Below are 13,972 nucleotides of genomic sequence, written 5' to 3'. Positions count from 1 at the left end.
CTCTTTTGAAACTGCAGGTTATTACAATAATCCTGTCAATGTTCTTATCTGTTTACAATTTATCTGTAAATATTCAATAAACCATTTCCATTCTTTTATAAAAAGTTTCTTATCTTGAATTCTTATTTTTCTGGTAAGTTTCGCCATTTCTGCATATTCCGTAAGTTTTTGTATTTATTCTTCCTTTGCTGGGACTTCTGCTTCTTTCCATTTTAGGGCAAGTAACATTCTTGCCACTGTAGTCGCCTGCATGAATAAGTTTCTATACAATTTAGATAGTTCCGTCCCTATTATTCCCAAGAGAAAAGCTTCTTTTTTTTTACGAACATTTTAAACACCCTTTTCATTTCATTATATATCATTTCTCAGTAAGCCTTAACCTTACTACAAAACCACCACAAATGATAAAAAGAACCTTCTTTCTATTTACATTTCCAACACTTATTTGATTTAGATTTGTACATTTAAATCAGTTTACTCGGTGTTAGATACCATAGATACATCATTTTCATATAATTTTCTCTTAAACCATAACATGCTGTAATTTTTATATCCGTATTCCACAATCGTTCCCATGCTTCCATGTCTATATTATGACCAATATCTATTGCCCAATGTATCATTGAAGATTTTACTTGCTCGTCCTTTGTCTCCTATTCCAATAATATTTTACACATTATAGACAGCACTTTTATATTATATTCCAACAGATCTCTCTCCAGTTGGGATATTTGTTCCCCAAATCCTCGTATCCTGTTTTTCTTAAATACTTCATTCAAATGATGATATTGTATCCATGTTGTTAATTCCTTAAGTTATTCCTTAAATTATTTTAATTGATACCCTCTTGTTTTAATAAATTTCTATAAGTTGTCCAGGGATGTGGGTGGCGCTGTGGGTTAAACTACAGAGCCTAGGACTTGCTGATCAGAAGGTCAGCGGTTCGAATCCCCGTGATGGGGTGAGCTCCCATTGCTCGGTCCCTGCTCCTGCCAACCTAGCAGTTTGAAAGCACGTCCAAGTGCAAGTAGATAAATAGGTACCACTCCGGCGGGAAGGTAAACGGTGTTTCCGTGCGCTGCTTCTGGTTCGCCAGAAACGGCTTAGTCCTGCTGGCCACATGATCCGGAAGCTGTACGCCGGCTCCCTTGGCCAATAAAGCAAGATGAGCACCGCAACCCCAGAGTTGGCCACGACTGGATCTAATGGTCAGGGGTCCCTTTACCTTTATAAGTTGTCCACCCTTCTATCATATTTTTTTTCTTTGCCTCTATAGCTTCCAACAGTGAGAGTCAAAGTGGTGTTTTAACTCTAATAAATTATTATATTTTTCCCATACTCTATACATATTTTCCCCATACTCTATACACATTTTTCCTAATTATATGATTTGTAAATCCTTTATGAACTTTCACCTCTTCATACCATAAATAAGCGTGCCAACCAAAAATATTGTCATGACCTAAGTCTAGAATATGTGAATTCTCTAATGTCATCCATTCCTTCAGTCAACAAAGACAGGATTCCTCATAGTATAGTCTCATATCCGGCAGGGAAAACCTCTTTCTTTTGCATCTATCAATATTTTATATTTTATTATAGGTTTTTTCTCCCTTGCCAAATATATTCAGAAATATCCTTTGGCCATGTGTTTCAATCTGTCTTGCCAATCACCAGAATCGACTGAAACAGAAATAGCATTCTTGGTAATACATTCATCTTTATAGTCGACAGTCTTCTTAATAGTGAAAGATTAATTCTATTCCAAATTTGAAAAAAGTATTTTAATATCTTCCCAGGTTTTTAAATAATTATCTTTATACAAATTTATATTATTTGCTGTTAATCATACACCTAAATACTTTACCTTTTTTCAGTCTTTAAACCAGATACATCTTGTAATTTGTTTTTACTCTCATCATTCATATTTTTAACCCAAGAGTTTGTTTTTATCTTTATGAAGGATTTCATATCATGATGAGGTTTTGGGTTTGTATTGATTATGTCATGTATGACATTAGTCTAAAAAAACTTTTGGAGTAGAGATATTCTCCTGCCATTATTCATCACTTAGCAGATGCATTTTTTCAAAAGGCATTTGAGATGTTTTGCTATTGACTCTATATGTACTCTGTTCTCTGTTAATTTCAGACTTGGAACATGTTCAGAAATAGGTGGGACACTTGATGTTAGCAAAAAGGAAACGAAGCATATTTTCAATAAGATAATATCAAAGAGCGCAGCTGTTGTACTTGGTGGCCACTGTAAATGAAACTGCAAGTTTTTTGTGACAAACAAGTTTCATGAAGGCTTAGAAAGCTTCAGTATGTGAATGAGAATTCTGGCACACAGTTTTGCCACTTGTGGTCACAGCAGCTACATGAAGTTGTGTAGCTTATACTTTCAAAATATTTTTGTTTCAAACTATACCAGTAATGAAAGGACTAAAACAGTGTAAAGATTGGCAAAGGACCTTAGCGAGATTTATTTGGCAGGGAAAAAGATCACGAATAAAAATGAAAATACTGGTAGATAAAAAAGAAAGAGGGGGTTTTTCTTTACCAGATTTGAGTTTATATTACGAAGAGGCTTGTTTAACGTGGGTGAAAGACTGGATAAAGCTAGAGAATACTGATATCTTGGATTTAGAGGGCTTCGATAACAGGTGCGGGTGGCACTCGTACCTGTGGTACGAAAAGGTGAAAGTTCATAGAGGCTTCCTAAATCATATAATTAGAGGACCATTATTTCAAGTATGGGAAAGAAATAAGAACCTGCTGGAAAAGAAAACCTTATGGTGGATCTCACCCATAGATGTCTTAACTGTCAAAAAAACTAACATGGAGGGGAAAAAAGCTACCTATGAAGAACTTATCAATAAAACTGATCAGGGCATAAAACTCAAGCCCTATGAGGAGGTAAAGAATGTACTCACGGGGTGGCTGCATTATCAAGTGAATGATCTGTTAAAAGATGATAAAAAGAAACTGGGATTTGAAGATAAAAAATCTAAATTTAATGTGGAAGTCATAGAAGGTAAAAACAAAACATTATCTAGGATGTATGACCTCTTACTGGATTGGTATACAAAAGACGAAGAGGTGAAGGAGGCCATGATAAAATGGGCCATAGATATTGGTTACAACATTGACTTTGTAAAGTGGCAAGAACTGTGGAATGTAAATATGAAATTCACGGCGTGTACGGCACTAAGGGAGAACCTCTGGAAGATGATTTATAGGTGGTATCTTACACCAGTGAAATTGGCAAGATTTATAAACTGAAGATTAAGAAATGCTGGAAATGTGGAGAGGGGGATGGTGAGTTCTATCATATGTGGTGGACATGCAGTAAAGTAAAAGGCGTTTGGGAATTGACTTACAACGAACTTAAAAAAATATTTAAGTATACTTTTCCCAAAAAGCCTGAAGCTTTCCTGCTAGGAATAGTTGGCAAGGAAATCAAAAAAGAGGATAAAAATCTGTTTCTATATGCCACAACGGCCGCTAGAACTATGTTAGCCCAAAGCTGGAAAATGGAATTAATACCTACTATAAATGACTGGCAGACCAAGATGATAAATTATGCTGAACTAGCTAGAATAACAGGAAGACTAAGAGACCAGGATGACCAGAAGTTTCATGAAAATTGGAACAAATATCTGACGTATATAAGAGATAAGTATAGAACTTCGATGACTCTGGCAGGGTTAGAACAACTCTAACAGTGTTTGGTAAATATGTAAAGGAGATAAAACACGTAACTTTAGAAATTATCTGATACTTACCAATGAAGTGAAGGGAAGTCCGAGGCTCGGCGGAGCCCAAAATAACTGTGTACTATATATATGATTCTTGTAACAGCTATGTTATATGCAACTTATGTAATCTAGACTGTATATATGTATAATCAATGGAAAACCAATAAAAATTTATATGAAAAAAACAACAACAAAAAACAAAATATAAGCAAGCTTGCAGAAACTCATCCTTCTCTACAAATCAGTTCAAAATAGGTTTTGAGTTGAGCTTTCATGTATTATGTTGTAGAATGAGAACTGCTAAGAATTTTTTTTTTGGGGGGGGGACCACCAGATTAATTGAGAAGGCATAGTAGAGTGGCAGAAATGCAGGAAATAGTCTGGGTGCTATCGTGTCCTTTTTGTGGTATGTGACCTTCCGGGTGTCTTTTACTTGCTTTGTTTTTAAGAAACCCAATCATCATAACTTCTCGTGCCTAAAACTACTTACCCAAAAGGTATAAAAACAGCAACATTAATTAAAAGACAGTGAAACTGAGATTCCATTCTTCATTGCAATCACAATATGTTTCTGAGTAGTTACAGTGAAACATTTGAGGAGGGCAGCAGGGAGGGTCAGTGAAGTGCCCAATGGGGATCTAATTCAGAGCAAAATAGATAGTAGCTGACTGAGAAGGTCCTCAGAAGTAGATTGAAGTTGTTGGGCTCATTCACATTAGAGGAGGTGATTCCTGAGAAATCTTTGAGTCTAGGGCTTTTTTTTAGTCTAAAGTCATTGAAGATTATAAAGAACCAGCATGATACGGTCTGGTGTGCTGGCCTAAGCAGAAACCTGATCTCATTACAGTCATACCTCAGGATAAATATGCTTCAGGTTGAGCGCTTTTGGGTTGCGCTCCGTGGCGACCTGGAAGTAATGGAGTGCGTTACTTCTGGGTTTCGCCACTTGCGCATGCGCAGACGGTCAAAATGACGTCATGCGCGGAAGTGGCGAACCGTGCACATGCGCTGTCGCGTCTTACGTTCTGTTCAGGATGCAAACAGGGCTCCGGAACAGATCCCGTTCGCATCCCGAGGTACCACTGTATTTCAAATATTTATAACTTGCCCTTTAACAAAGCTCTTAGAGTTGACTAAAATACAAAATGCAAGTCCTAAAAAAAATGAAGCAATCTTAGTCTTTGGAGCAGCAATAAAAAACTAGAAACATATAAAACTGCTTTTTACCACGTCAGACCATTGGTCCATCTCATTCAATATTGTCTACACTGACTGGGTTTCAGATAAGCGACTCTCCTAGTCCTACCTAGAGATATTGGAACTTGAACCTGGCACCTTCTGCATGCATAGCAGAGGTTCTGTCACTGAGTTGTGGCCCAAACTGAACATACCGTGCCTTTTTTTCCTATGGGGACTCAAGGCATATAAAAATAAGAACTGCTAAAAACATAGAAAAAGCTCATAAAAAAAACTGTTAAACATGGATAGAAGTAAAACAGTAAACACATATAAAATCTACTGAAACTAAAACTATACCAGTAATTACAATAAAAACATCATGGCACCAGCCTGTTCAACAAAAACTGTCAGTTCCCCAAAGCAGTCTTCACCTGCCAGCAGAAGGCGAACCATGAGGGAGCCAATCTAGCTTCTCCAGGGAGGGAGTTCCAGAGTCTGGGAGCAGCCACTGAGAAGGACCTCTCCTGTGTGCCCACCAAGCATGCCTGTGCGGGTGCTGGGACCATCAGAAGGGCCTCTCCAAGATCTCAAAACCTGGACAGATTTGTATGAGGGAATACAGTATTTCAGATAGCCTGGCCCTAAGATAGATAATAACCAGCCCTTTGGATTGTGCTCAGAAACAGTCTAACCCCCCCCCCCATAACAATACAATACTGAAATCACACTAAAATATTGACATAGTTACTAGTTAGACAGATGCCTAGCAAAAATTAATAAGCAGCCCATCAAATACTACCAAATGTCTGGAAGAAGACTCTTAAATTGATGCTGAAAAGATGATACGGTCTGTGCCAGGTGGCCCTTATTATATTAATTTCTAGTATTTATGGAGGAGGGGACTAGGATATACCCAGGGCTGGAAGTCAAGGGAACTAAGTTCTGGTACCTCTCAGTTGGGCGCCATTGCCATTATAAGAGCAGAAGGGAGGCATTTATGGTGAGTTCCAGCATCTCTTTTTCTAGAAAAATAGCAATGGCTATACCTTCCCATGCGCTATAACTATTATATCTACTTTACTGCTTATGTAAATAATGAAACTGTGTGACACATAACTGCTTTTTAGATTGATTTCAGCTGTATTGAAATTGTGTGTGGCGGTGGATTGATGTGAAAGTATTTAGCTGGTTAGAGTTACAACATTCTCAATGCTAGCTTAAGCATTTTATAAGCTCCTGCAGAAACTTTGTTTTTATTTCTACCATTTGCATGGAAAGCTGGGGAGACTTTACATTTATTGAAAATAAGATTTAAAAGGTGGATATTTCAGTTTCCTTTGAAAGGTATTTATTTCTCTGTCTCAAGCTGGGCAACAAACTGTGGCTGTTATGTGTCACAGTTTTCCCTATAGTTATTCTCTTGGGTGGTGACATCGGCATTGTGTGTGTGTGTGTGTGTTTTAAGCAGTTCAGTAGGAATCTATTCTGCTAATTTCTTCTGACTTCTGTCCATTGGAACTAAGAATGTATTCTTTGATCATGGTCCTTGAGTAAAGGATGACACAGAGAGTTATTTTAAGATGGCAAAATTAATATAATAATGAGTAGTCCTTTCCAAATGTTTTTATTCATTTACAGCATCTAAATAAAACCTACAATACAGATGTTCCTCTGGTTCTAATGAACTCATTCAACACTGATGAAGACACAAAAAAAATATTGCAAAAGTACAGCCACAGCCGTGTGAAAATCTACACTTTCAATCAAAGCAGGTATTGACAGCACTTGGTTTTAGGTCATAAAAGCTACATGACTAGATGCAAGAAAGGCATATTCTGTATATCCATTATATCTTAACCCCTCCCAATTTACTTCCATTTGGGCTATTTGAAACAACTGTTTGAGGTCATTCTCTTCCCTTGCCTCTTCCCCTGTATTCTTGCAATGTTGTGGGAACTCGCATCACTTTTCACTATGTAGCTTGACCATCCCTCTACAGTGTTCGAGGCATTTTTAAGCAGCCCTTGCCCCTAGGTCACTACAAACATATCTCAGCCATTAGGCTTGCAATCTAAAAATGCAAAAAGAAAAAAAAAGAATTGGAAGAGAGGAGGAAATAAGCTAACTCAGATACAACTTCTTGGTTAAAAGTTCTTCTAATGACCAGCTGGGGTGAAAGAATTAGATGAGAGGAGGAGCAAAAAGAGTATTTTGGCATTTTGTTTTTTAGGGGTTTTTGTTGGTGGGGGATATTAATTTTGTATATTGATTTTATATGTTCATGTGGAAATTGTTTTAATTTGGTTGTGTGATTTTTTATTTATTGTTTATTCCTACTTTTGTCATGTTTGTAATTATATTTTCCTGCATATTGTAAGCTGCATTGAGCATGGTTTAAACTATGGAAAGGCGGCATACAAATGAAATTATGTATGTATGTCTACAGCTGTGCTGACAGAATTGGGGTTTAGACCCCGTTTTGGCACAGAAACCGCTTTGGTGACCTCTGTCGGGAGAGAGACAGAGGAAATGTGTCCCTGTTAATTCTCCTCAACCTCTCAGTGGCTTTTGATGCCATCGACTATGGTACCCTTCTGGAGCAACTGTATGAGTAAGAGGTGGGTGGTTTCTGGTGGTTCCAGTCCTACTTGGATTGTTGTTCCCAGAGGGTGTCACTTGGGGAGTGCTTTTCAGCCATGTGGAGTTCTGCAGGGCTCAATCCTATCCCCTATGCTGCTCAACATCTACATGAAATCGCTGGGTGGGGTTATCCAGAAGTTGGGAGTATGTTGTCAGCAATATGCTGATGACACTCAGCTCTACTTCTCCTTTACATCTGCAGGTGAGGCAATGGAAGTGCTGGACTGGTGTCTTGCCTTGATAATGGACTGGATGAGAGCCAACAAACTGAAGCTCAATCCAGATAAGACTGAGACCCTGTTAGTGGGTGGTTCCCTAGAACATCCTCTGAAGGAGCAGGTTCATAGCTTGGGGGTACTCCTGGATTCTTTGCTGTCACTTGGGGCTCAAGTGTTCTCAGTGGTGTGGAGTGCCTTCAATCAGCTTCCGCTGGTGACCCAGCTATGCCCCTGTCTGGACAGGGATAGCCTAACTACTGTTGTCTATGCTCTGGTAACCTCAGGGTAGGTTACTGTGATGTGTTATACATAGGGCTACCTCTGAAGTTTGCTGAATGTTTCAGAAGCTGAACGCCAAAAACCCAGAAGTGAATGCTTCTGTTTTTGAATGCGCCTTGGAAGTCGAACAACTTCCGAGGCGCATTTCTCAATTTTCCACATTGAGCTTGCTGACAGCCCTTTGATCCTCGGTTTTTGAATGTTTCGGAAGTCGAATGGACTTCTAGAACGGATTATGTTTGAAAACTGAGGTTCCACTGTGTGTGTGTGTGTGTGTGTGTGTGTGTGTGTGTGTGTGTGTGTAATTGCACTACATTCCTTCTTTCTTCTGCTGTAGCCTGACATAGTGGCTGCTGCAAAGTGGCTGCTGATGGAGATGCCTGGCTTCTCAGCAGAGCTGGCAGTGGCCCTTCTATCCTCTGCTACCCCAAGTTCCCTTGTAGGTCATAAATATTTTGTAAAACTGTCCATTATCTCCCTTCCATACTTCAACTGCTCTCCAGCCCATGTTGGTGTCTTAAAGGGTATTTTCTTTTACAGGTACCCACGGATTAATAAAGAGTCTTTACTACCAGTAGCAAAAGATGTGTCCTATTCAGGAGAGAATACAGAGGCATGGTATCCCCCAGGCCATGGGGACATCTATGCAAGTTTCTATAATTCTGGATTGCTAGATAATTTTATTGGTGAGGGAAAAGAGTATATTTTTGTGTCCAACATAGATAACCTTGGTGCCACTGTTGATCTCTACATCCTTAACCACCTCATGAATTCACCAAATGGAAAACGGTGTGAATTTGTTATGGAGGTCACCAATAAAACGAGGGCAGATGTTAAGGTAAATACAAATACTTATTTCAGAACTGTGTCTTTGTCATTGTAAATCATATACCAAGGCCTGAAATGATTGGAGAATGTAATAATTGATATAACAAACTGGACCCATAGAAGTGTTACTTCCCCACTAGCCGATGAAATCCTGAATCTGATCCCAAGATTTGTAGTGCGTTGCAGAATGAAAGCAGATAGTATTCTGACGGGGGATAGACTCTAACTTTTTTCTATTTATGACTTGCCTATTTTAATTTCTTTTTAGAATTTGTCTCCTTTGGCTGTGTCAAGACACTAACAATTTCAAAACAATTAAAATGCAAGCAAAATCAAGATCCATTATTTATACTTTGTTATAGGTTACCTTAAACTATGACTTCATTGAACCATCTTTCTGTAAACAAAGTCACAATAGAAAAACCACTATTAAATGGCTGTTTTAATAAACAAGTAGAAAACTCTTGGTATGTCCAACTGTGTAATAGGTGGCATGGAACTGGTGAAAACATTCTAGCTGAATGCTGCCAAGATCACTTGTCTAATTTAAGCTAGAAACCAAAGGCAAGCAGGTCACAGTTAGTTTTAGCAAGGTAAATTTGCTTTTTTATGTTTGCTTGTGCCCACATAAAATTCCATTTCACTTATATTTGCTCTGTTTTTCCAGGGTGGTACGCTCACACAATATGAGAACAAACTGCGACTAGTGGAAATAGCTCAGGTGCCAAAACCACATGTAGATGAATTCAAGTCTGTTTCAAAATTCAAAATATTCAACACAAACAACCTATGGATTTCACTCTCTGCAATTAAACGGCTACAGGAGCAGAATGCTATTGATATGGAAATTATTGTCAATCCAAAGGTAAGAATCTGAAAAGGTCAGAAACTGAAGGGACAAAATTGAAAAGAGAGGGTAAAAATGCCAATCTTGAAAACTTTGTGTCAAGTTTAGGAAATATTGGAAGCCTGATCCAAAATATATCCTTTTGGATTAAGTAGTGGGAGAAGTATTTCAGAAAGTATTTATACTTCTCTTTATCACTTCTTCAGAAGTTTTGGATATAAAAAGCTTTGGATATTACAGGAATATATCCAAATTAAATTGGAAAATGTAATGTAATTATTATGTATCAATTTTGGTTTTAAGGATCAAGAACTGGCAATTAATGTAAATAAATAAATGGACTAATATTTTTATTGTGACTTATTTGTATTGTATTGTTATGTGTAAACTTTGTTGTTTATTTTGTTGTTCCTTCAGCTTGTAAACCACCTTGTGCCCAGCAGTATAGAAAGACAGTACACAAATTAAAAGGGATTGTGATTTTTATTACCAGCCAAGTCCTTAAAGGTCCTCCCTTTCACGTCAGGCTACTTAGGGGACCAAATAAACCTTAACAAGAGGTATTAGGATGAAGTGCTAGGGATCTCTTCCTCCCCTTACTTATACTTCTTGTGGTTTGAAAATGTGGTGCACTCGGACAAAACGTACATCTTTGAGCTATAGTTTGGATGGAGCAACTATTATTTACATATCTTTAGGAGCCAGGTGAAAGCTTCTCCCAGGACTTTGGCTAATTAAACAGCCTGGCCTTTTAAACTGGGGGGTATTGTTTTTGTTTGTTGCTGTGGGGGGGGTATGTGTTTTTGTGTTTTATATTGTAAACCACTCTGTGATATTTAAAGAAATAACAGAAATTTAAATCATCATCATCATTGTTACCAATTCAGTTAACGTTCTTGAACAGTTACTTAACTGATGAAGCTTTTTCTTCCAGACATTAGACGGTGGTTTAAATGTTATTCAGCTGGAGACTGCTGTTGGTGCTGCCATTAAAAGTTTTGAGAATTCACTGGGAATAAATGTACCCCGTAGCAGGTTTCTGCCTGTCAAGACCACGTCTGATCTTCTACTTGTGATGTCCAATCTATATAGCCTTAATGCTGGATCTTTAACAATGAGTGAGAAAAGGGAATTCCCTACTGTGCCCCTGGTCAAACTGGGAAGCTCTTTCACCAAGGTAAGCACAGCTCTTAAATGAGAGGAACAAGAAAAATGTTAATTGCAGATGATGGGTAAACAGTTTTATCAAGCTCCTTCACATGGCTGACTAGAAGCCAATCTAGTTGCGTTCCTGAATGCTGCCCTAAGAATAAATTGAATGAACTGGAAATTTGGAGTGAGGTGCCGTCACGATGCTAATGACAATCAATTCTACTCTGTTTCACTGGAGTCAGGTTAACCAGTAGACTTACTGAATTAGTGTTTGGGTTCAGTAACGGATTGGATGAGACGCAGAAACCTGGAGTTCAGTCTAAATAAGACAGATTCCATTGGTAGGTGGGTCAGCAAGATGGTTTCTGGATAGGGCTTCAATCCCCCGCAAAGGACTAATTCTAGATCCGTCATCATCACTAGAAGTCCAAGTGGCATTGGTGGCATGCAGTGCCTTCCACCAGCTAAGAATGAAGCACAGCTGAGATTCCTCCCAGAGAGAGCCCGGGACAATTTTCCATGCTCTGATCACTTCTAGAATGGGTTGCTAGTATTTGTTTTATAGAGAACTGCCTTTTGAATATTTCCCAGCAATTCCAATTTATTGCAAAACACAGCTGCTAAGTTACTAATTGTGACCAGCTGTATAGAGTATATCTTATCAGTATTTAAATAGGCACAGTTTTGCATGTCTGTTTTCAGGTACAATTGAAAGTGTTAGGTATTACTTATAAAGCACTCAATGGCTTGGCGGGTGGCTACCCGAACAACTAGTATCTACCATTGCTTGCTTGAACCCTTCTATCTCCCCTGGTGAGCCCACTGCTACCAATAGGTCCTTTAATCTCAGATGAAGAGAGGACCTTCTTGATGGTGGTGACTTGCATTTGTGTGTGGCATATCCTCTTCACATACATGCTTATCTGATGCCTAATTGGATGGTTTTTTAGTGCCAGGAGAAGACTTTTTATTTGCCTAGGGCTAGGCATTCTAGCTTGTAGAATAGCTCCTTTTAATTGTTTATAGCTTGGCAGTAAAACATTGACCATCTTTGCATGTAATGGTGGACCAAGCTGTGTGGTTTTATTTTATTTTTAAATTATTTTCATTTTTCAATTTAACAATAATAATAATCAATTACATTCCTACCTGTTTTGACTTCCTTCTTCCCCTTCCTTGGTTTCTTGTAAAAACATTTTCAAAACTGCATCTCCTCCTCCTTAATTCCTTTTGTTTCTCTCTATATTTCTTCCAAAGTCACCTTTTAATTGCTTGATTTTAAATTAATCCTGCTGGTGTGCTTGTTTACAATATTTTTTAAGATGATCCACATATCTCCCTTATTCTTTCTTCTTGATTTCTTACTCTTCCCGTAAATTTTGCCATTCTTTATTTAACTTTGCTTGCCATTCTTCCTTTGTTGGGACAGTGTCCTCTTTCCATCTCTGTGCAAAGAGCATCCTAGTGGCTGTGGTTGCATACATAAGCCATTTTGTTTGGTCTTTCAGTATATCCTGCCCTAGTATCCCTAAAAGAAAGGCTTCTGGTTTTTTAATAGAAGTTACCTTCAACATTTTTTCCAATTCATTATAAATAATTTCCCAGAAGTCTTATGCTATCTTACAAGACCACCATCTATGATAGAATGTGCCCTTTTCCTATTTACATTTCCAGCATGTGTCTAATTTTGACTTCTACATTCTTGCTGATTTACTGGGTGTTAAGTACTATCTGTACATCATTTTCATATAATTTTCTTTCAATGTATAACATGCTGTAAATTTCAAATCCATATTTCATAACCTTTCCCATGCTTCCATTTCTGTATTATAACTAAAATCCCTTGCCCAGTGTATCATCACTGGTTTCACCTGTTCGTCTTTTGTTTCCCACCCCAAAAGAAGCTTATATATCTTAGATAATAGGAAACAAAGAAAATGTGTTAAGTCTCTTTCTAATTGAGAGGTTTGATTTAAAAAGCCATTCTTTTTATCTAAGCTGTGTGGTTTGTTTTAGCCAGATCTGCCTTCTCTAGATGGCGTGCCGTAGAGTAGCTCTGTGTTATCTGATGTCTTTACCACTGTTGCTGGCAGAGTAGCTCAAATTGGGAATACTAGGCTCAGTTTACTTCAGCAGAACTAGATGTACTTAAATGAAAGTGGCACAGTTCAATTGGTTTGTGGATTTGTTTGAAAATCTTGAAACTGGAATATCTCGACCCTTACTAGAAAATCCCTTGGGCAACAGGTGATATTCTTGACTTCCTTCACATCAGCATTTGACCAGAAAACCTACTATGGTAGGTATTCAAGGGCAAATTGAAGCAGGTTGATGTGCCTTGTTTTCACATTATTTTTAAACTGCTTTTGTTGTCAGAACTCTTATAAATATTCTCCTATGACAATGGCATATTTGATAGTGGATGCTTACACAATCTCATTTGTTCAGTTCAGTTTTCCATTGTTAACCCAGATCCAAGTCAGGTGTGTTGATCCATCAAATTGGCATGAGCAAGCTCCCATTTGCTCTATCCTGGGTGTGAACATTGCAACCCGAGGTCCTTCAAGTAATCATCTCTTAAAGCTATGAGTAGCCTACCTTTATTTCCAGAGGGATAACAATGATGCCTGCCAGAAACCTTTAAACTTAGATGAATTTAGAAAGGGACTGCTGCCCCCATGACTGCAATTCCCTGTCCATTAATCACTTGCATTTTGCATGAAACTATAGGAAAATAATAATTGTCTTTAGTTAAAGGGGTGAGGAAAAAAAGAAAGTTATAAAATTCCATGATAAACAACTAAATAAGCATAGTTCTAGGTAGGCCATGTAGTTGTTTATATTTCAAATAATTCCCAGACAAATCTTTCATGATGACACATATATGGGGACCTGGGGCATCATTCTTTAATGTCTGCTTTTTGAAAAGGTTCAAGATTACCTGAAGAGGTTTGAAAGTATACCAGATATGCTAGAACTGGATCATCTGACTGTTTCAGGCGATGTCACATTTGGCAAAAATGTTGCATTAAAGGTAGGTCATACAATTTTCTGTATACAAATTGCCTT

General features: G+C 38.0%; 1 protein-coding gene across 4 annotated transcripts in view; it reads left to right on the top strand.

Moving 5' to 3' along the window:
• UGP2 (UDP-glucose pyrophosphorylase 2) overlaps positions 1-13,972 on the top strand; it is a 36,625-nt gene that overhangs the window by 14,119 nt on the left and 8,534 nt on the right. For all 4 annotated transcript variants that reach the window (XM_083606583.1, XM_083606582.1, XM_083606584.1 and 1 more), the window contains exons 5-9: positions 6,578-6,711; positions 8,617-8,914; positions 9,572-9,769; positions 10,686-10,928; positions 13,833-13,937. In XM_083606583.1, coding sequence (XP_083462709.1) covers positions 6,578-6,711; positions 8,617-8,914; positions 9,572-9,769; positions 10,686-10,928; positions 13,833-13,937 — 978 coding nt within the window. The remainder of the gene's footprint in view (positions 1-6,577; positions 6,712-8,616; positions 8,915-9,571; positions 9,770-10,685; positions 10,929-13,832; positions 13,938-13,972) is intronic.

Source organism: Podarcis filfolensis (genome assembly GCF_964270895.1).
Source record: "Podarcis filfolensis genome assembly, chromosome: 3".
Taxonomy (NCBI): Eukaryota; Metazoa; Chordata; class Lepidosauria; order Squamata; family Lacertidae; genus Podarcis; species Podarcis filfolensis.
This window is presented reverse-complemented; position numbering and strand designations above follow the sequence as displayed.